At 36.2% G+C, this 24,511-nt stretch overlaps 1 protein-coding gene across 4 annotated transcripts in view; it reads left to right on the top strand.

Annotated features, from left to right (window-relative positions):
- FANCM (FA complementation group M) overlaps positions 1-24,511 on the top strand; it is a 66,071-nt gene that overhangs the window by 18,344 nt on the left and 23,216 nt on the right. For all 4 annotated transcript variants that reach the window (XM_055097552.1, XM_003831753.5, XM_063596066.1 and 1 more), the window contains 9 exons: positions 756-888; positions 1,537-1,662; positions 2,211-2,297; positions 5,937-6,121; positions 11,210-11,416; positions 13,802-14,015; positions 17,429-17,586; positions 19,898-20,053; positions 21,913-23,818. In XM_055097552.1, the coding sequence (XP_054953527.1) occupies positions 756-888; positions 1,537-1,662; positions 2,211-2,297; positions 5,937-6,121; positions 11,210-11,416; positions 13,802-14,015; positions 17,429-17,586; positions 19,898-20,053; positions 21,913-23,818 (3,172 nt within the window). The remainder of the gene's footprint in view (positions 1-755; positions 889-1,536; positions 1,663-2,210; positions 2,298-5,936; positions 6,122-11,209; positions 11,417-13,801; positions 14,016-17,428; positions 17,587-19,897; positions 20,054-21,912; positions 23,819-24,511) is intronic.

A 24,511-nucleotide genomic window follows, 5' to 3' on the forward strand; every position in this document is an offset into this window, starting at 1 on the left:
ACTTCCATAAAGGAATGTGTCCTTCCTTTTTCCATGAGAGTAGTGGTTGAAAGCACAAGGCCTCTTAGCCAAAATTCCTGGGTCTAAATAGTGGTTCTGCTACTTAACATTTGTATGAGCTTCCTCATCTATAAAATGAGCATAACAATAGTAGCTACCTGCCAGATACTAAGATTAAGTGAATTGTGCAGGTAATGTGCTTAGAATAGTTTCTGGGGCTCAGTGTCAGATATTTTCACAGGACGTATACTTGGTATTAAAGGTGGGCATTAAAACAGTCTGATTAAATATTTGTACTTTTGCCAGTAACATTCATGAGGATAGGCCATATCTAACTTATTTCCCATTTCCATTGTATCTAGCTCAGTGCTTGACAGGTAGTAGATGCTTACTATATAGTTTTGAAAGAACAAATATATCTATATACTGCCAATTAATTTACCTGTAAAGAAAAACAATATAATTTTTTTCTCCTTTACTTATTCTTTTTAAAATGTAAGTTTCCTGTTTAATTAAAGAAAAAGAAATAAAGGGGCAGATTTTACATACAAAATACATTGGTACCTTTCCATAGCAACATCCTATAAGATGACATTTAATAACCAATCAGTTATAGCAGTGTAGAAGGGAATGATGATTATGATCATTTGGATTATATTATAAATGTTACACTGACTATGGCCTGACAACTTGGGCATGGAGCATGTATGTTCATTTATTTCTCTGGTTAAATTTGACATATGCTGTTTTTCTAGGGAATACAACAAGGCATAATCGAGGGAGAGTTTGCTATTTGTATTAGTTTATATCATGGTTATGAATTATTGCAGCAAATGGGAATGAGATCATTATATTTCTTCCTTTGTGGAATTATGGATGGAACTAAAGGTAAATTATATCAAATTATTTAAAGAAATAATGACATGTATTATTTTGGCTAAAGACATATTGAAGGGCTGGGCACAGTGGCTCATTTCTGTAATCCCAGCACTTTGGGAAGCCAAGGTGGGTGGATCACTTGAGGTCAGGAGTTCAAGACCAGCCTGGCCAACATGGTGAAACCCCGTCTCTAATAAAAATACAAAAATTAGCCGGGTATGATGGTGCACGCCTGTAATCCCAGCTACTCAGGAGACTGAGGCGGGAGAATCGCTTGAACCCGAGAGGCGGAGGTTGCCTTGAGTCAAGATCATGCTGCTGCACTTCAGCCTGGGCAACAGAGTGAGACTGTCTTAAAAAAAAAAAAAAAAAAAAAAGACATATTAAAGAGTTTGGATTACTTAAAAATGATTTATTTTAAAAAGCATTGGAATAATTAACAAATGGCCATGTTTCTTTGTTTTTAATAAATTCCTGGAGAAAAGGAAACCATTCATTAATACGTATATGAATGTAGAACTGCAAAAAGTTTCTGGTTTTCATGTTTACACTTGAAAAACTTACATTCATTGCTAAAGTTTAATTTCTTTTTAATAAATAATACATTTTATCAGTTTTATTATTATTTATTTGAAAACCTTTTCTTAATTTCTGAAGGGATGACACGGTCAAAAAATGAACTTGGCCGAAATGAAGACTTCATGAAACTCTATAATCATCTAGAGTGTATGTTTGCACGTACACGTAGTACTTCAGCAAATGGTATTTCTGCTATCCAACAAGGTCTGGTTTTTCTTTTAAAATTATGTATTGTGTTGTGTTTCTTAATCACAGTTAATTTTGAAATTTTGCTCCTTTGATGCAAATGTCTACAATTATTTATATTTTGTAGCAACAGATCTGTTAAATGTGTAAATATTTCATTTTTAAGATTAATATATATTCAAGTTTAAAGTTTATATGCTTTAAACAATGTTTAAACTTCTTCAAACAAGTTTACAAACTTTAAACATATAACAGATGTTGGTAATTGTTAGTGGTAGTAAAAATTCTCAGAACTATCAAAACCTGATTTATAGTTTGATATGTATTTTTGCTTTCTTTGCTGCTGATTCCTCTTTAGGTTCTCTCAGAATGAAATTTTTATGAAAGTTCAAAGTTCATTTTACAGTAAGACTTACGTGCTACCTAGATGTTACCTCTGGTTTAAGTTTTTTAAAAATTAAAAAAAATCCAACATATGCATTGGAAAAGATAACTTTAATATACATTAGTGTAATTGAATATGGAAAAAAATAGAAAAAATTTTTGATATTTTTGTTTTGTTCCAGGAGATAAAAATAAAAAATTTGTTTATAGTCATCCAAAGTTAAAGAAATTAGAAGAAGTTGTAATTGAACACTTCAAGTCATGGAATGGTAGGTCATATTTAGTAGCTTTAAGGCAAGACAAAGTTATTGCAAGAGGTAAAACTTTACTTATGGCTGGGTGCAGTGGTTCACGCCTGTAATCCCAGCACTTTGGGAGGCCGAGGATCACGGGAGGTCAGGAGTTCAAGACCAGCCTGACCAACATGGTGAAACCCCGTCTCTACTAAAAATGCAAAAATTAGCCAGGCATGGTGGCACATGCTTGCAATCCCAGCTACTTGGGAGGCTGAGGTAGGAGAATCGCTTGAACCTGGGAGGTGAAGGTTGCAGTGAGCCGAGATTGTGCCATTGCACTCCAGCCTGGGCTATAAGAGCAAAACTTGAAATAAATAATCTCGAAAATAAAACAAACAAAGAAAAACCTTCAACCTATTAGTTTATTCTAACATTTCTTATGGAGAAGGTGGGCTTTTAATTACTCTGGATAATGAATACTAAAAAGCTGTGAGAAATTTTGGAAGGGTTAGGGCAAGGGTGGTGGTGGGAATGTTAAGAATAAGGTACTATATAAGTTAGCTTGGGGTAATATAAGGGAAGTGGAGAGTAAAACAATATATAGTACCAGTAAAAGAGTAAAAAGTAGATTAGGAGAGAGAGAGTTATAGAGGAGTGCTGTTTTATATAGGATGGTTATAGACGACTTCTCTGTAGAGGGATATTTAAAGTGATGATGGAGATAAGGGAGGAAGCCTTGTGAGTTTTGGAGGCTGGGGGAGAGAGAATTCCAAGCAGTAAAAATAGCAGATTCAAAGGCCTTGAGGTGGCAGTAGGGTGCTTGGTGTGATTAAACAGACCAGCGTGGTTAGATTGAGGCTACAAGTATGACTGAGCCTACAAGTGGTATAGATGAGAGGTATGCAGATAATATCAGACTTTAGTTTTTAATTTCTGAATATTTGTGCTTTGCAAAACCAAACAGAGGTATTTGTAGCAGTGGAATGACATGACATTTTAAGGATCACTCTGGTAGTTTTGTGGAGCATAGACATTGATAACCTAGAAAAGTATTACGATAGTCTTGGATGATGACACATAATAGTGGTGTTCATCAAGGCAATAGTGGTCAAGGTGCTGGGAGATAGATTCTAGATATATGTTCAAATTGGAGCCAACTTATTTATTGTATTTGTTGATGGATTGGATGTATGATGTAAGAAAAAGGGAATTGGCCAGGTGCAGTGGCTCACACCTGTAATCCCAGCACTGTGAGAGGCCGAGGTGGGCAGATCACGAGGTCAAGAAATCAAAACCATCCTGGCCAACATGGTGAAACCCCGTCTCTACTAAAAATACAAAAATTAGCTGAGTGTGGTGGTATGTGCCTGTAGTCTCAGCTACTCGGGAGGCTGAGGCAGGAGAATCTCTTGAACCTGGGAGACGGAGGTTGCGGTAAGCCAAGATTGCGCCACTGCACTGCAGCCTGGCAAAAGAGTGAGACTCCGTCTCAAAAAAAAAAAAAAAAAAAAAAAAAAAAAGGAATCATATGGCTGGGTATATACATTTATGTGTACATGTTTGCAAATGATTACGTGAGCAAAGTGAAAAATGAAGAATAGAGATAAGTATGTGAGGTAATATGTATGTTAATTAGCTTGATTTAGCCATTTCACAATGTATATAGACATCTCAAAACATATTGTACAACATAAATATATACAACTTTTATTTGTCAATTAAAAAAAAGAATAACAAAAGAAAGAGCAAACATGTTAAGATGTTTTTGAGACACCTAAGTGTCAAGTAGGCATTAGATAACCAAATCTGGATCTCAGAAGAATGATTGCTGCTGTTTTTACATATTTACATATATGTGAATACATTTTGGAGTTACCAGCATAAAGGTAATATTTAAAGTTTCAGGAATAGATGTGATTATCAGGACAACAGTTTAGAGATATACAGAGGAGGGTCCAGAATGGAGTCCTGAAGAATATCAACAGTTAAGAGTTTGGAGGAAAAAAAGCCACTAAGAAGCTTGGGGAGGAAACTGGACAAGTAAAATGTCAGAGAAGCTGAAGAAAGAGACTATTTCAGAAGGAAAGAGGAAAGTGTGTTAAACTAAAAAGTGTCGATTGAACTTGGCAGTATGGAAGTTATTGATGATTTTGCTGGAAGGAGCTTTAGTGGAATGAGGGTAAAAAGGCAGGCTGTGACAGATTGAAGGAGATACAGGTTTTGTGATGAAAGTAGCAATTCATTCAGGAGCTGGTCACATACAGAGACTTGATGCTTGATGCAATGATGATTCAAAAGAAGTTTGTTTAGAATAATTTTACTTGGAACAGCTGCTTCTTCAAGTCCTACGTTTTGTTTTTGTATTGTAAATTAACTTTATATTTAATAAGTCATTTATTCCTTAGAGGAGTTGTGAAGATTAAATGAGTTAACATACATAAAATGCTTAGTGCGGTCCTTGGAACACATATGATGATTAAGATAATAAAAATCAGTAGAGGTTGGATGTGGTGGCTCATGCCTGTAATCCCAGCACTTTGGGAGGCTGAGGTGGGCAGATCTCTTCAGCCCAGGAGTTCGAGACCAGCCTTGGCAACATGGCAAAACCCCGTCTCTACAAAAAAATTTTAAAATGTAGCTGGGCATGGTGGCATGAGCCTGTAGTCCCAGCTACTCAGAGCATGAGGTGGGAGGATCACCTGAGCCCAAGAGGTCGAAGCTGTAGTGAGCCATGATGGTGCCACTGCATTCCAGCCTAGGTGACCAAACATGACCCTGTCTCAAAAATAAACAACCAAAAACCCCACACAGTATGCAATAATTAACCAATTACTATATGTGCAAAACTATATACTGTTTCATTTATACATCAATCCATATTAGATATGAAGAAACTAAAGCTTAAAGAGCTTAAATAACTACCATGATCACCAATCACCCAGAGAATTAAGTGCCCAGCCACAAAGATCATGTTCTTATTAGTGCATTCTACTGCCCGCCACCCCCCTACCTCACCCGCCCCCCAGCAGAGACATATCGGGAGCAGCTTTGGAATTCACTGTAGGGTATGTTCTGCAGTTGTCTTTGGAGAATTTGAAAGTATAGTAGCTTTGAGGACAGAATGCATGGCTTGGATTAAGACATTGCCTTTAGTGAACAGAAAGGAAAGGGAAGACTTATGAAATTAGGGGGAGCTGCATAGTTCTGTGCTTCTGGCTATCTTAGAAGGTAAAGGGAAATGATAGCCATTATGCCTCAGTTGAAGGACTAGTCAAAAGTGATTCAGATAATTCATATTTGATTTGTTTAGGATGTTATTTTATGACAGCCAATGATAATAAGCTAAGATTATTAAAATTAATAGAGAATATAGTTTAAAAAATTTCAAGATGTTTGAAATTATTTATTTATTTGTATGTTTGTTTATTAGAGACTGGGTCTTGCTATGTTATGTTGCCCAGGCTGGTCTTGAACTCCTGGGCTCAAGCGATTTCCCCATCTCAGCCTCCCAAGTAGCTGGGACTATAGGTGTGTGCCACCACATCCAGCTGAATTATTTTTTTGAAAGAATTATCATTCGTTAGCATTAACACTTTCAGGTTTGTCTTTTGAACTAGTTCTTGTCTAAATGCTTTGTAAAAAGTTGTAATTAAAGTTTTTATATATATATAGCTGAAAACACTACTGAAAAGAAACGTGATGAGACCCGAGTTATGATCTTCTCTTCATTTCGAGATAGTGTTCAAGAAATTGCAGAAATGCTTTCACAGCATCAGCCAATTATTAGAGTAATGACTTTTGTCGGCCATGCCTCAGGGAAAAGCACGAAGGGTTTTACCCAGAAGGAGCAACTGGAGGTAATTATTTTTGGAATTGATAAAAATAGAAATAAGATTGATTAGCTTTGCACTTGTTCTTTTTTTGTTAGTTTTAACTCACTGGTCAATTAGCTACTTAAAAAGAATTTTACAGTAAACGTGTAGGTAAAAATAAGCATATTTTGAAAGATGATAACAAATGTTTTATGTGGTTTTGGAACTTTTTTTTTTTTTAAGTAATGTAAAGTGTAAAAGTTAAGCAGAAAAGCTCTGGAATTATATTAACTGGGTTGGAATCCTGACTCTACCACTTAAAAGTTTCTTTACTTCTTCTTCCTCAGTTTTCCTTATCTGTAAACATACATCATAGAGTTGTTGTAAGCATTGAAAGAGATCTTATTGTAGAGCCACCAATAAATGTTTATTGTTTAAGTTGCTTTAATAATTTATTCTAAACAAATAATTAGCCTATCTCTTTTTATTTATTTAAAAATCTTATTTTAAAAGTGGGGTCAGAAGAAACCATGATAGTATTTAAGGTAGCCTTATGCTCTGAGTAAGAGGACATTCGGTTTTCTAAGGGCTGTGATGTTTTGAGGGAAATTTTACATTATTGATTTTTATAAAATCTATGCAGCTTTTTATAAATTAACTATGTAAGTCTATACTTGAGTAGTGACTGACAATTAGATATCTCTTTAATTTCTAATTAATTTTGACAGATCCTTTTTTGATTCTGCAGATGTTAGTAGATGAGGTTTTTTTTTTTGTTTTTGTTTTTTTTTTAGATGGAATCTTACTCTGTTGCCCAGGCTGGAGTGCAGTGGTGTGATCTCGGCTCACTGCAACCTCCGCCTCCCAGGTTCAAGCAATTCTCCTGCCTCAGCCTCCAGAGAGCTGGGATTACAGGCACCCACGCCTGGCTAATTTTTGTATTTTTAGTAGAGATGGGGTTTCATCATCTTGGCCAGGGTGGTCTCAAACTTCTGACCTCTGGTGGTCCGCCTGCCTCAGCCTCCCAAAATGCTGATATTACAGGCATGAGCCACCTCGCCTGGCCGGGAGGTAGTCTTCTTCTTCTTCTTTTTTTTTTCTTTTTTAAATTTTGAAATGGAGTCTCTCTCTGTCGCCCAGGCCGGAGTACAGTGGCCCAATCTCAAGTCACTGAAACCTCCGCCTCCCGGGTTCAAGAGACTCTCCTGCCTCAGCCTCCTGGGTAGCTGGGACTACAGGTGCCCACCACCACGCCCAGCTAAGTTTTTTTGTATTTTTAGTAGAGACAGGGTTTCACCATGTTGGTCAGGTATTCTTTTTTTTTTTTCTTTTTTTTGAGACGGAGTCTCGCTCTGTTGCCGAGGCTGGAGTGCAGTGGCACGATCTCAGCTCACTGCAAGCTCCGCCTCCCGGGTTCACGCCATTCTCCTGCCTTAGCCTCCCGAGTAGCTGGGACTACAGGTGCCCACCACGCCCAGCTAATTTTTTGTATTTTTAATAGAGACGGGGTTTCACCGTCTTACCCAGGATGGTCTCCATCTCCTGACCTCGTGATCCGCCCGCCTCGGCCTCCCAAAGTGCTGGGATTACAGGCGTGAGCCATGGTCAGGTATTTTTTAAATACCTTTTATACCTGCCCTCACTACACCGAGAAGAGTCTGTTTAAGCTGACTGGATATGGTGGGGAGTGCCTTCCTGAATCTGAAAATAATACTTTTGCCTATCATCAAGTCAGGTTATACATATTTTTAAGGCATCTAGTGGGTGATTACTACTCTTAACATATATGTATGAATGAAAAATGAATTGGATTTTTGCTGTGGAGGTCAAGCATTTTCATTATTTGAAATACCTGCAGTACCCAATCCGATCTCTGATCAATTTCAGTATTACCTAAAGTCATTATTTCCTGAGCTTGTCAGGCACCGTAAGAACATTATTGATTTTACTGACTTTATCATTTACTCATTTATGTCAATAATATTTTAATGTATGCCAAAGTAAAAACTTTTTTTTATTACTCCTATATGTAATTGCTTTCATAACAGCTGTTTTATTTTGAAACGAGCTTGCAGGCAAATAATTGTACATTGTCCATTTATTTAGAAACACGATATTAAGTCAGAAGAAATTGGGGGGGCCAGATCCTTTAGGGCCCTATATGTCATTTCCATTTTAATGACTTTCTCTTTTACTCTGACCGAGATGAGAAGTTCTTGGAGAGTTTGGGGCAGAGGATGGTCTTAGCTCGGTTTATATTTTAAAAGAATCAGCCGGACACTGTGGCTCATGACTGTAATCACAGCACTTTGGGAGGCTAAGTTAGGCAGATTGCTTGAGGCCAGGAGTTCGAGACCAACTAGGGCAACATGGTGAAACCTTATCTCTACCAAAAATACAAAAATGAGCTGGGTGTGGTGGCATGTGCCTGTAGTTTCAGCTACCTGGGAGGCTGAGGAGGGAGGATGCTTGAGCCCAGAGGTCGAAGCTCCAGTGAGCCAAGATCACACCACTGCACTTCAGCCTGGGCAACACAGTGAGACCCTGTCTCAAAAAAATAAAAAAAAATCATGCTGGTTATTGTCTGAAGAATAAACTGTAGGGGCTAAGGGTGGAAGTGGAGAGACCAGTTGGGAGACTTATAACAATTTAAGCTGAAGATGATGGTGACTTGGACTAGCGTGGTAACAAGGAAGGTGGTGAGAAATGGTTAAGTTCTGGATGTATTTTGCAGGTCAAGCTGACAGGGTGTATTGACAAATTAGAGTGGGATATGAGATAAAGGCATATGAAGTCTGACTGTAGGATGACTCCAAGGTTTTTGGCCTGAGCAACTGAAGGAGCTGGTATTAACTAAGATGGATAAGACTGCAGGAAAGGCCAGGTGTGGTGGCTCACGCCTATATTCCTAACACTTTGGGAGGCCAAGGCAGGTGTATCATTTGAGGTCAGGAGTTTGAGACCAGCCTGGCCAACATGGTGAAACCCTGTCTCTACTGAAAATACAAAAATTAGCCAGGCATGGTGGCGGATGCCTATAATCTCAGCTACTTGGGAGGCTGAGGCAGGAGAATTAGGGAATATCAGGAGCTTGGTTTTAGATGAGTTAACTTTGACATGCCTCTCAGATTAATGCTTTTCAAACTATTGAAACTGGTAGAGGACCAGTTTATTTCCCCCACTACATGACATACTGATACTTTTGAACAATAAAAATGAATTACTAGAAAGTAAAATGAATGAAAAATAAAGTTCTGGTCCAATTTTTAAAATATTACTAGAGTCAGCCAACAAAATTACTCTGTCAAGTGTCTAAACCCTTACTTTCAGTTATTGTACTTACCTTGTTGTCAGCTAGTAATAAACAGTTTTTGGACAGGCACCAGTAATAAACAGTTCATGGAGCACACTTTCAGTAGCAGTCTTTTAAACATCAAGCAGAGATATTGGATAAACAATTGAATATATGTCTTGAGTTTGTGGAAAGGGTTCATGGAAGTGTATATTCAATGGCAAATTAATATCAATCTTAAGCATGGAAGTAACAGTTTAGTTTATACATGTTAACTAAAAAGAAAATTGACATTCTTTATTAATCTGTTAGTTATATTAAGAAAAAATGTATCTAGCACTGTGGCCTTTTTTTTTTCTTTATCTGGGCAAAAAGGACATCTGCTTTACTATGTTATATGCAGGTTGGCTTAATGTCAGTACAAATTCCAAAGGAAATGAATTACTCTTAATGTTTAATCATGATCATTGTTTCTCCCTGTACTCCGAGGATTTCCATATTGAAAGAAAATCCTTGGACCAGTGCAACTGAAATGTTCATGAGAAGACTTAACATAATACATTTATATTTATTGTCCTACTTTTAAGGTTGTTGTTTTTCACAATACAACTAGCTTACAGATTAAGTTAGGTTTTTGGAGTCAGAGACACTAACATTCAAATACTGATGATTATTAGTGAGACATTAGGCAAATAGCTTAACTTTTCAGATTTTCAGTTTGTTTAATAAAATGCAATGATAATATCTACCTCATAGGGTCGTTGGCAGTAGAAACTAATATATAAAGTACTTAGTTTGGTACCTGGCACATAGTGTGCCCTTGCACATAGTAGCTATCATTATTTATCAGCTAATTCAGCTTTTGATGTTGCATTATCTCACTTAATTACCACCTCCACCACTCCACTGTACACAAACTCACAATGTTGGTATTGGTCTGTATGGAGAAACTGAGGCTCAGAGCAGTTGAGAACTAAGTTTATAAGGCTTAAGGGACTTTCATTAACTTTTTCATTAACTCCTTCTCACGCTATTGTGGTTTCATTAAACTGATCAGAGAAATCCTGGAATGGTAGTATAAAAGGTAAGATATGACTTCTAAGAGTAATACAACATTCTTACAAATATTATAAGAAATATTTATAAACCTATTTCAGATAAAACTATACATTTAGGTCTAAGGTATGATAAATAGGAGTGATTGCTGTAGGCCATTTCCCTGCCCTATTCCCCTTTCTGTGGTGCTAAAAGTAAACTCTGGGTTTTCTCATTCAGTGACGAACTTAAATTGTTGACAGATCCTTTTGACATCACAACCATTACTAAAGCAAAATTATTAGAACTGTTTATTTTACCATAATCTCTTTTGGCTTATATTGCTAGTTGGTTGCTTCTTTTCCTATTCTATACTATCCTTGATGCTGATTTTTTTGCTTTGTTTTGTTGAAACGAGGCTTTACTCTGTTGCCTAGGCTAGAGTGCAGTGTCACAGTCATAGCTCACTTGCAGCCTTGAACTCCTGGGCTCAAGAGATCCTCCTGCCTCGGTCTCCCAAGTAGTTAGTGCTACATGCATACACCATCATGCTGGGCTAGTTTTTTTATTTTTCGTAGAGACAGGGTTTTTCTATGTGCCCAGGCTGAGCTTGAGCTCCTGGACTCAAGCAGTCTTTCTGCCTTGTCCTCCCAAAGTGTTGAGATTACAGGCATGAGCTGTGGCCAGCCTTGAGGCTGATTTTTAATCTGATTTTACTATTTTTCAGGTGAGTGGGGAAAAATATGCTTTGATCTACAGTTCTCTTACATTTGCATGTAGTTATTTTTCAATTGTTTTTATTTTAGGTAGTGAAACAGTTTCGTGACGGTGGTTACAACACGCTGGTTTCTACCTGTGTGGGTGAAGAAGGTTTGGATATAGGAGAAGTTGATCTTATAATATGTTTTGATTCCCAGAAGAGCCCAATTCGTCTTGTACAACGAATGGGTAGAACTGGCCGTAAACGTCAAGGCAGGATAGTTGTTATCCTTTCTGAAGGACGAGAGGAACGTGTAAGTAGAGCTGCAGAAACACAATTTGACACTTGAAATTTGAGAAATACAGCCCAAAGGTGAATATCAATATGCTAGCATTCCAAGTCCAAACACTCTGTAGATAGTTTTGGTTTATTTTCCCCCACTTTGTATTGGATTCTCTCTTGTAACTAGGAGAATTTTTGACTGGATTCAGTTTCCTAAGTTTTATCCATCTAAAGAAACACATTTTTAATACTTAAGTAGTAATTCAGAGATACCTAGATCTAAAAACCAATATGTATTACTTTGTTTTACTATTTTCCTGTGCTTCTAAAGAAGGCCTGTGCTTTGTGTTTAGTTTACTTTCTTTCTGAACTATAGTAAACTGAGAATCATTTTTTCCTTTTCAAGGGCTGTCAAAATAACTGACTAAATAAGAAACAAAGAACATGTATCAGAGACAGTATGAAGCCTGAAAAACCCAAAATATTTACTTTCTGGCCCTTTTTGGAAGTTTGCTGATGCCTATTTTAAGTGATAAGGAACTTGAATTATATTCATACTGTGCTACAATCTTGAGTGACAGGCCTTTCTAAATAAGATGTTACATAAAATATTATTTTGTGTTTGTTACACTAAAGTATTAACTAACTTTTGTAACTTATCGAGACTAGTTCAGCAGCCAAATATATAGATTCACATTAAAGGTCTTAACAGCCATGATAATTTTTAAAAATTGATTTTAGGCTGGACATGGTGGCTCACACCTGTAATCCCAGTACCTTTAGGAGGCTCACTTGAGGTCAGGAGTCCGAGACCAGCCTGGCCAACATGGTGAAACCCCGTCTCTACTAAAAGAATACAAAAACGAGACAGGTGTGGTGGCGCACGTCTGTAATCCCAGCTACTTGGGAGTCTGAGGCAGGAGAATCGCTTGAACCTGGGAGGTAGAGGTTGCAGTGAACCAAGATCCCACCACTGCACTCCAGCCTGGGTAACAGAGCGAGACTCCATCTCCAGAAAAAAACAAACAAACTGATTTTAAATATTTTATATACTCTTTAAAATCATCCTGAAAAATGAATTATTTCTCTAATACTTTTCGTGTGATTATAGCATATTCATATGTAACATCTAGTTTATCCATAAAATGATCCTAATGAAATGTTTGGTAAAAGGCCGTGTAATATCAGTGAGTGGAATTGGGTTCTAATTGTATTCCCTAGCCAAGTTACTTAACCTCTCCATTCACTTGTTAGGTTTCTTATCTGTAAAATAGTAACAGTGGCCCCGTTTACTCAGTATTTACATTGTGCTGTGTAATGTTCCAAGTTTCAGATTCATTATTGTATTTAATCCTGTCAGCACCCTGCAAAGGGAGTAACGCTTTTGTTGTATACAGGGAAGGAAACTGAAGTGTAGAAAGACGAACAAACTGAAATAAGGGAATAGTTTTAAAAAAACACAAGACAACCTTACACTTCTATGTAAATATCAGTCTTTTTTAAAAACAGCAAGCTAACAAAGATAGATTTACTTTATGCAGTATAACTGCTAAGGTGGGCTTTTGTAATAATGGACTTTGAAATGATTTTCTTTTTAAAAAAAAACAACAAAAAAAACGGAGTCTTGCTGTGTCACCCAGGCTGGAGGGCAGTGGCATGATCTCGGCTCACTGCAACCTCCATCTCCTGAGTTCAAGCGATTCTCCTGTCTCAGCCTCCTGAGTAGCTGGGACTACAGGCGCGTGCCACCATGCCCGGCTAATTTTTTTTTTGTATTTTCAGTAGAGACGAGGGTTCACCATATTGGCGAGGCTGGTCTTGAACTCCGGACCTTGTGATCTGCCCGCCTGGGCCTCCCAAAGTGCTGGGATTACAGGCGGGAGCCACCGCACCCAGCCTGAAATGATTTCCATTAAAGGTTAATCTAACAGTTTACTGATAGGTTTTAAAATTCAAGACAGCTGGGCTCAGTGACTCACGCCTGTAATTTCAGCACCTTGGGAGGCCAAAGCTGGAGGATCACTTGAGCCTTGGAGTTCAAGACTAGCCTGGGCAACACAGGGAGACACCATCTCTACAAAATAAAGATTAGCTGGGTGTGGTAGCTCACACCTGTAGTCCCAGCTACTCAGGAGGCTAAAGTGGGAGGATCGCTTGAGCCCAGGAGGTTGAGGCTGCAGTGAGCCCTGATCACAGCACTGTACTCCAGAGCCTGGATGACAGAGTAAGACCCTGTCTCAAAAAAAAAAAAAAAAAAAAAAAATTCAAGACAACAGAAGCTCCATTTTCTAAGTATTTAAGTGGATCGGGGTTTAATTTTATGTTTACAATAAATCCAAACTAATAATTGCTTGTTATGGACAAATTGTTATTTATAAAAGTAATATAATCTGACATTTTCTATTTGTTTTTACAGATTTATAATCAGAGTCAGTCCAACAAAAGAAGTATATATAAAGCTATTTCAAGTAACAGGCAGGTCCTTCATTTTTACCAAAGAAGTCCACGAATGGTTCCTGATGGAATCAACCCAAAATTACACAAAATGTTCATCACACATGGTGTCTATGAACCAGAGAAGCCTTCTCGGAACTTGCAGCGAAAGTCATCTATCTTTTCCTATAGGGATGGTAAATAAATTTTGCATTTGACACATGCATTTTTCCCCTGTTCTTACTTAGCAGGTCGTATCTTGATATAATATTTCTTGTTTGAAAAACTGAATATATGTTCTAATTAATATATTATAGGCATTCTCTTTGGAAAGGCTATACGAGATTATTCATGTGGCAAATGGAGAGACACTGGTAGTATAGAGTGACAGAAACTCAGTGTTGGGGAAAATTAAACATACCCTACCAACCCAGAGAATGTTCTCCATAAAGTTTAGAAAAGAAAGAAAACAGTTTTATTTTTTAATAAGCATTAAACCAGATTACAATGTGCGCTGAAGATAATGTACTAAGATAATACCAAGACAGAAAGAAATTCCCTATATGTATCCCCAAGCACTTAGAATCCTGTACATACATGTTGTCAATATTAATAGTAACTTGTCCTCATGTAAGAGGGCACCATTTGCTATACATTCCTTCATAGTTTATCCCATATTTACCTGGTAATTGAGGTAGCCATTTGTGTTAGCTGGTTACCTTTCTCAAATATCTTGAGATATTTGCACTATGAAAGTGAGAAAACATGTTTATTTTTTGGATTTTACTTAATCTCTGAAGTGGGTTTTAAACAATCATAAAAATCATATAACTAACATTTGGAAGGAACCTTGGGAGTCATGTGGTCCAATTACTTATCAAGGTAGGAATGCTTCTGCATCATTCTTGTTTTAAATGCATAGCCAGTCTCAACTTGAATACCTCTGGTAATATAAATTATATTTCTTTAGAGGGTTCATTCCATTGTTGAATGGCCCTGTATAGTAGAAGACTCTTACGCTGAAAAATCTGTGTCTTTGTACCTTTTTCTCATTGATCTGGTTTCTTAGATAAAAAATACAGTTTTCATCTTTGGTTTACCTTTATAACAGTTCTCTATATATTTGAAGGCCATACCTTTTATGTTTGTTCAACTGTTTGTTCCACTGTTGTCATACCATGCATTTTTAAGATTCTTACCCTCCTACTACTTGCTTTCAATTCAGATTTGTTAATGTTCTTTCCCTTAACTCTGAGCCGTCAATCAATGTTTTTTTGGCTATGTCTATTAAACTTAATACAAATGCACTTAATAGGAACATACCTGTCATTTTTCAAGATTTTGCCAATTATTTGGTTAAAATAAAAACACAGCATGTCTTTTGAGTTTTCTTGAATTTGATAAATTAATAAAAGCATCAAAACTTGATTAGGTTGGATAAATCATTGTTAGTGATCATTGTATTTTTTATAGTTGCTAATTAATCTTATATTTAATAATTATTTCTAAAATGTTACTGAGGTCGATGGCAAATTCTTTAGTGAATATCTGGAACCTATCCTTTTAAAAAATTGAGATAATGTTAACTTATGTTCATTTTTCTATACTTGTTTCTTCCCCTTTTCTCTGATTTTTCAAGTGTCAAAGATTTATCTTAGATTATGTGATTTATGTATGGAATAATTCTATAATTCTGTACTAGTATATAAATACACTAGTGTATTTATACTAATATATAAAATATATACTAGTGTATTTACTATGTATTTTGCTAATGTATGCTAACTATATACTAGTGTTTATACATAGTATATATTTTATATATTAAAATATATAGTATATATTATATACTATATATAGCATATGTAGTATTATATATAGTGCATATGTAGTATATATTATATACACTAGTATGTAATTCATCTGAGCTTAGAGCTCTGAATTGACTATTTTTTATTTTATTTTATTTTTTTGAGACAGAGTCTCGTGTTGTCGCCCAGGCTGGAGTGCAGTGGCATGATCTCGGCTCACTGCAACCTCTACCTCCCAGGTTCAAGCAATTCTCCTGCCTCAGCCTCCCAAGTAGCTGGGATTACAGGCACATGCCACCACACCTGGCTCATTTTTACGTTTTTAGTAGAGACGGGGTTTCTCCATGTTGGCCAGGCTGGTCTTGAACTCCTGACTTCAGGTGATCCACCTACCTAGGCCTCCCAAAGTGCTGGGATTACAGGCATGAGCCACTGTACCCAGCCACTCTGAGTTTATTTTAAGGGACTGGGGGTACCTGCCTATTTCAAAATCTTAGAGTCTCTGGATGTCATGTCTGAAAGGGGCCTGAGAGATCATTTAGTTCAAACCCCCTTATTTTACAGATGAGGAAACAGATGCAGAGAAGCCTTTTATTTATTTATTTTTTTTTTTTTATTTTTTTATTTTTTACATTTTTAAAAAGCTTCTTACACAAGTTTGGAATACCTGAGACATGATCCTAGCTCACGGAAGCCTCAACTCCTGGGCTTAAGAGATCCTCCTGTCAGCCTCCTGTGTGGCTAGGACTACAGGGATGCAACACCATGCCCAGCTAATTTTATTTTATTTTTTTAGACTTGGGGTCAAGCTGTGTTGCCTAGGCTGGACTCAAACTCCTGGCCTTAATTGATCCTCCCTCCTCGGCCTCCCAAGGAGGAGGTGTCAGCCACTGCACCCAGCCAGTTTCCTGATTTTTAATTCAGTAGCTTCTCAATTTTTCTGCTCTCATCTGTATTAGCCAGAGTTACTGCTTTGTACTATTTAGCCTTTTCAGTTTGGTGATTCTTAGAGATTATAGAAGCTGAAAAGAATGAATATACTATACATATTTTAAAAAGTCTATTATGTCCTTTTTTAAAGCAACAAGTCTGTTCCCCCTACACTTTACTCATTTTGCCCCTAACCCCCATTTAAGACTTAAGATACATACTCCTTTTAAAAGTCTTGGCCTTTCCTGCCCACTCTCAACACCCCCACCAAGCTTCAGATGAACTTTCCAATACTGCTATGATAGAATCATAATACCAGTTTTCATTTGTGAGTTATCTTACTCTGTTTCATGCCAGGTCTTAGGCAACCAAATGAAAAGAGTCCAAAAGAAGCCAGGACTGAGAGCCTAGGTACCTGGCTCTGTTCTGTTAATGGATTCATTACCAAAGGATAGCTCCTAGACAGATGGGTACTTTCAGAGGTAAGAGAAGTTTAGGAGACATTTAGAAGCATGAAGTAATAAACTGAGTGGTTTTTTATGAAGAATACTAGTTTTAAGGAATAGAATCAAGGCTGAGGTAGGATCAGTTGAGCCCAGGAGTTTGAGACCAACCTGGGCAACATATCAAGACTTCATCTCTACAAAAAATAAGAAAAGTAGATGGGCCTGGTGGCATGAGCCTGTATTCCAGCTCCTGTGGGGGCTGAGGCAGGAGGATTGCTTGAACCCAGGAGTTTGAGGTTACAGTGAGTTATGAATGTGCTGTTGCACTCCAACCTGGGTGACAGAGTTTGAATGGATATTGTGGGTTTTTTTGCTTTGCAGATTTTTAAAAAGTCTCTTTTCCATTATTTTTTCAACTTATAGGAATGAGGCAAAGTAGCCTAAAGAAAGATTGGTTCTTATCAGAAGAAGAATTTAAATTATGGAACAGACTTTATAGATTAAGGGACAGTGATGAAATTAAAGAGATAACATTGCCTCAAGTTCAGTTTTCTTCTTTACAAAATGAGGAAAACAAACCAGTAAGTTGAATATATTTTCAGATGTTCTTTTTTCCCCCCTCATTTTAATGCCAGAACCCCTCAGATGTTCTTTATAATGATCAAGCAATAGCTTTGGGAATAATGAGATAATTGTGATTGGAATGTCAACTTACTTTAAGAAATTAAGAATGTAATCAGTGTAAGAAATCATTAAAGTCTAAGTTTACAAAACTACTAATTTTCTTCTTTTATTTATTGTATATATGTATTTAACCAACTGTGATATTTTTACATAAATTATGCCTTTCTTTCATTACTGTCATTTAAACATTTCTATATAGGCATAATCTTACATGGTTGTCAGCTTACTCTGTGATATACCATAGTTTGCTTGACTATTTACGTATTGTGTTTTGGGATTCTTTTCAACTTTTTTTTTTTTTTTTTAAGAGATGAGGTCTCGCTCTGTTGTCCAGGCTGGCCATCAGCTCCTGGACTCAAGTGATCCTCCTGCCTCAGCCTCCCAAGTAGCTGGGACTATAAGTGTACACCACTGCATCTGGCTTTTTCAGTATTTTACTAACATAAATTATGCTTTCATAAGCATCCTTGTAAACCATTTTTTTTTTTTAATTTCAATAGTTTTTGGGGAACAGGTGCTGTTTTGTTACATGGATAAGTTCTTAGTGGTGATTTCTGAGATTTTGGTGCACATCATCTGAGCAGTGTACACTGCACCCAATGTATAGTCTTTTATCCCTTGCCCCACTCCTACTCTTCCCCCTGAGTCCACGACAGAGTCCATTATATTATTCTTAGGCCTTTGTGTCCTCATAGCTTAGCTCTTACTTCTAAATGGGAACATAGGATGTTTGGTTTTCCATTCCTAAGTTACTTCACTTAGAATAATAGTCTCCAACTCCATCCAGGTTGCTGCGAATGTAATAATTTCATTCTTTTTTTTATGGCTGAGTAGTAGTCCATGTGTGTGTGTGTGTGTGTGTGTGTGTGTGTGTGTGCATGTGTGTCACATTTTCTTTATCCACTCACTGATTGATGGGCATATAGGCTGGCTTCATATTTTTGCAGTTGCGAATTTTGCTGCTATAAATATCGGTGTGCGAGTATCTTTTTCATATAATGACTTCTTTTCCTCTGGATTAGATACCCAGTAGTGGGACTGCTGGATCAAATGGTAGTTCTGCTTTTAGTTCTTTAAGGAATCTCCGTATTGTATTGCCTAGTAGCTTTACTAATTTACACTCCCACCAGCAGTGTAAAAGTGTTCCCTTTTCACCACATCCACTCCAACATCTATTATTTTTTGATTTTTTTAATTATGGCCATTCTTGCAGGAGTAAGGTGGTATTGTATTGTGGTTTTGATTTGTATTTCTCTGATAATTAGTGATGTTGAACATTTTTTATATGTTTATTGGCCATTTGAGTTCCTTATAGATTCTGGATATTAATCCTTTGTTGGATGCATATTTTACAAAGATTTTCTCCTACCCTGTGGGTTGTCTGTTTACTCCGCTGTGCAAAAGCATTTAGTTTAATTTAGCCCCATCTATCTTTGTTTTTGTTACATTTGCTTTTGGGTTCTTGGTCATGAACTCTTTGCCTAAGCCAATGTCTAGAAGAGTTTTTTCAATGTGACAGAATTTTTATGGTTTCAGGTCTTAGAGGTAGGGCTTCGATCCATCTTGAGTTGATTTTTGTATAAGGTGAGGGATGAGGATCCAGTTTCATTCTTCTGCATGTGGCTTGCCAGTTATCCCAGTATCATTTGGTTGAATATGGTGTCATTTCCCCACTTTATGTTTTTGTTTGCTTTGTTGAAGATCAGTTGGCTGTAAACATAAATTATGCTTTCATAAGCGTCCTTGTAAACCAAAACAAAAAATAAAATTTTTGTTTTGAAATTATAGTTAAAACTTTAAATTTGACGTTATTGTTTATTTTGTTTATTATTAACAAATTCTTTGTTAACTTTGTGAAAGTCAAGAGAACTGATCAAAGGTTGTATATGTGCCTGGAGAGCTGGGAAAACAACCTCAGAAAAGATTTCTTTTAAAACATTTAACTGTTTGCTCTTAACATGGAACTATATAAACAGGAATATTGTCAACTTGTAAGTCATGTAACAGTTACTTAACAAATATATTTTAAAGGGCATCTTTCTGCTTTATGAAATTATTTTCTTTTTTTCTTCTGAGATTTTAGTTGGGAGTATCTAAATGGATCCAAATTATGTTAAGCTGATTATATGTATATTGAGTGTTTTTTAAAATTAGTTTGTGAAATCTCAGTATTTTTTCATCATTTTTATTACTTTTTAAATAATTAAGACTCAAGAATCAACCACTGGAATTCATCAACTCTCTCTCTCTGAATGGAGACTGTGGCAAGATCATCCTTTGCCTACACATCAAGTTGATCACTCAGATCGATGCCGCCATTTTATAGGCCTTATGCAAATGATAGAGGGAATGAGACACGAAGAGGTAAGGTTTTATTGTAACTTTCTCTTGCTGGTATGATAGTAAAACTAGAGTACTTAGCTTTTATTTTTCTTAATTTGAAGTAATAAGAAATATTTTGTTTTTCTGTATAGTTCCCTGTGATCTCAGTAAAGAATGAGTTTTCTGCCTTAAGAGAAGAAATAGATTTAATTAATTAGAAGAAGAATATCATCTGTAAATATTGATAGACCAGAGTAGAATTTTAATATACTTAAATGATTTATGTAAACTGTTTGTAAAGCTTATTTAGGATTCTTTTGGATTCGGATTTATTGAAATACTCTCTGTCATCTAGGTTATTTGATATCTTTCTTGTATCCTGGTCCTAGTTTAGAGAATTATAGATTCCTTGAGCAGTTCCTTGATTATTCTTCCTAGAGTCAGCATAGTGAACCAATTATGAGTGTGAAATCCATAGTGCCTGGGTTAGAATCCTAACTCTGCCTCCTACTGATTGTGTGTTTATAAGTTATTTAACCTCTCAGTGCTTCAGTTTTATCTGTAAAATAGTCATAGTGATAATACTTATTTCATAAGGTTGTTGTGAGGATTAAATGACCTAATATATGTAAAGCACGTAGTAGCTGGCATATAATAAGTACACAGTAAATTGTAGCTCCTATTTTTATTATTAGCCTTTGATCATGCATACATGTAAATAAAGTAGTTAGATGTGGATCCCAGCAAAATGTGTGCAATCAAATTAACATATATTTATTGAGTGCCTTCTGTGTGCCACACTCTGTTCCCTGCTTTATGGCTATAACCATTAGCAAACAGAGAAAATATTCTGTTTATGTGGAGTATATATACTAGCAGGGAGACAGACATTTGCTCACATTAATGCTTATTATATTTATTATTCAAAAAAGCAGAGGGTCGGGTGCGGTGGCTCATGCCTGTAATCTCAGGCTTTGGGAGGCCGAAGCAGGCAGATCACTTGAGGTCAGGAGTTCGAGACCAGCCTGGCCAATATGAGGAAACCCTGTCTGTACTAAAAATACAAAAATTAGCTGGGTGTGGTGGCACATGCCTGTAATCCCAGCTACTCAGAAGGCTGAGGCAGGAGAGTCACTTGAACCCGGGAAGCGGAGGTTACAGTGAGCCAAGATCAAGTCACCGTACTCCAGCCTGGGCGACAGAGCGAGACTTTGTCTAAAAAAACAAAAAAAACAAAAAAACCAGAGAGGTAACAGCTTAAGTCTATAAGTAGTAGAGGAATCCTGATTAAAGTAGCATTCTTAGGGGAAAGGAGGGATGGTGGAGATTGTAAGTTTTAGCTAATAACTTAGAGATAAGTAAGACTTAGAAATTCACTATACGAATCCTTGATTGGGAACTTTGTTACAAATAGAAGTATATTCCAGGATACAACCTAGCAGACATACAGGTACTACTATGTTGGACATTCTAAAAGCTATTCTTAGTTTACTGTCATTGAAAGAATAAATTTAACAAATGTATATGGTTTTTATTAATATATGTTTTTAAAATATCTATTTTTAAGAAATTAGAATAATTCAATTAAATGTTAGAAATGTAAAACTCACTATATTATGTATTCATTCAATTTGTTCTTCCTACAAATAGTTATCAAGGGTCTTTTGGGTATTAAGTACTGGGGATACAAAAAAGTTAACTGATTAATGATAACTTGATAGTTTCACAGTAGTGTACTTTATAATTTTGATTTATCGGAATAACTTTTAAGGTATAAAAGAATACCACTGGAACAATGTAATAATATAAATATTTTAATATAGAGTGAAACTCCTCTCTTAGATTTGGCTTTCTGTTTTGTTTTGTTTTCCTGTGGCTTTTTAAATTTTCCTTATTTATAGGGAGAATGCAGCTATGAATTGGAAGTTGAATCTTATTTACAAATGGAAGACGTTACCTCAACATTTATTGCTCCCAGGAATGAATCTAATAATCTTGCCAGTGACACCCTTATCACTCACAAGAAACCGTCATTTATACAGAACATAAATCAAGGCAGTTCATCCTCAGTGATAGAATCTGATGAAGAATGTGCTGAAATTGTTAAACAAACACATATCAAACCTACTAAAATTGTTTCTTTAAAGAAAAAAGTGTCTAAAGAAATAAAAAAAGATCAGCTTAAAAAAGAAAATAATCACGGTATTATAGATTCTTTAGATAATGACAGAAATTCCACTGTTGAAAATATTTTTCAAGAACACCTACCAAATGATAAAAGGACATCAGATACAGATGAAATTGCTGCCACATGTACTATTAATGAAAATGTTATTAAAGAACCGTGTGTATTATTAACAGAGTGTCAGTTTACAAATAAATCCACTAGTTCACTTGCTGGAAATGTTTTAGATTCTGGTTATAACAGTTTCAATGATGAAAAATCTGTTTCATCTAACTTATTTCTTCCATTCGAAGAAGAGCTTTATATTGTTAGAACAGATGACCAATTTTATAATTGTCACTCATTGACAAAAGAGGTACTAGCTAATGTAGAGAGATTTTTATCTTATTCTCCTCCACCTCTCAGTGGACTCTCAGACTTGGAATATGAAATTGCTAAGGGTACTGCACTTGAGAATTTGCTTTTCTTACCCTGTGCAGAGCATTTACGAAGTGATAAATGCACCTGTTTGCTGTCACATTCAGCTGTGAATTCTCAACAGAATTTAGAATTGAATTCACTTAAATGTATAAATTATCCATCTGAAAAAAGTTGCCTTTATGATATACCTAATGATAATATTTCTGATGAGCCAAGTCTCTGTGACTGTGATGTACATAAACATAATCAAAATGAAAATTTAGTACCTAACAATCGTGTTCAAATACACAGAGGCCCTGCACAGAATTTAGCTGGAGAGAACAATCATGATGTTGATAACAGTGACCTCCCAGTATTGTCCACTGATCAAGATGAAAGTTTGCTGTTATTTGAAGACGTTAATACAGAGTTCGACGATGTGAGTCTTTCACCCTTGAACAGTAAAAGCAAATCTTTACCTGTGTCAGACAAAACTGCTATTAGTGAAATGCCTCTGGTCTCTCAGTTCTTAATTTCTGATGAACTTTTGTTGGACAATAATTCTGAACTCCAAGATCAAATCACCCGTGATGCTAATAGTTTTAAATCTCGTGATCAGAGAGGTGTACAGGAAGAAAAAGTGAAGAATCATGAGGATATTTTTGATTGCTCTAGGGATTTATTTTCTGTTACCTTTGATTTAGGCTTCTGTAGTCCAGATTCTGATGATGAAATATTGGAACATACATCAGATAGCAATAGACCTCTAGATGATCTATATGGAAGGTATTTGGAAATTAAGGAGATAAGTGATGGAAATTATGTTTCGAATCAAGCACTAATACCAAGAGATCATAGTAAAAATTTTACTAGTGGAACCGTTATTATCCCATCAAATGAAGATATGCAGAATCCAAATTATGTACATTTGCCACTGAGTGCAGCAAAAAATGAAGAATTGTTATCTCCTGGTTATTCTCAGTTTTCTTTACCAGTGCAAAAAAAAGTTATGAGTACACCACTCTCTAAATCAAACACATTGAACTCATTTTCTAAGATAAGAAAGGAAATACTTAAGACACCAGATTCTAGTAAGGAAAAAGTAAACCTACAAAGATTCAAAGAAGCATTGAATTCAACTTTTGATTATTCAGAATTTTCTCTAGAAAAGTCTAAAAGCAGTGGTCCAATGTATCTGCATAAATCCTGTCATTCTGTTGAAGGTAAGATTCCATCTTTATAAAGTCTATAACTCTTTCTAGAATAATTACTCTAGAAATACTTTGGTAATTTTTCCAAATGTAATTTTTTAGTACATGGTACAATATCAATATTGAATTAGATAATTGATGTGTTATATTTTTCTTAAGATGATCTTACTAATATTAGATTTATTTTATTTACATATACTTATGGCACGCATGGTATGGAAAAGGTTATTCTTGCTAGACATTATGAAATACACGAAGATGAGTAAGATCTGGCCCTAGGTCTTGGTTGTAAAACATAATTATGTGACATACGTATTTGAAAAGATGCCAGTAAAATGTGGAAATAACTGCCAAATGAATAATAAGAGAGTGGCTGTTTAGGAGGTTCAGAGGATGATGAAATTTTGAGTTTGATTAGATTGGACTTTTTTTGTTTCTTTGTTTTTTTTGAGACGGAGTTTTGCTCTTGTTGCCCAGGCTGGAGTGCAATGACATGGTCTCGGCTTACTGCAACCTCCGCCTCCCAGGTTCAAGTGATTTTCCTGCCTCAGCCTCCCAAGTAGCTGGGATTATGGGCACCCACCATCATGCCTGGCTAAGTTTTGTATTTTTAATAGAGGTGGGGTTTCACCATGTTGGACAAGCTGGTCTTGAACTCCTGACCTCAGGTGATCCACCCGCCTCACCCTCCCAAAGTGCTGGGAT

The sequence above is a fragment of the Pan paniscus genome, chromosome 15 (genome assembly GCF_029289425.2).
Source record: "Pan paniscus chromosome 15, NHGRI_mPanPan1-v2.0_pri, whole genome shotgun sequence".
Lineage (NCBI taxonomy): Eukaryota > Metazoa > Chordata > Mammalia > Primates > Hominidae > Pan > Pan paniscus.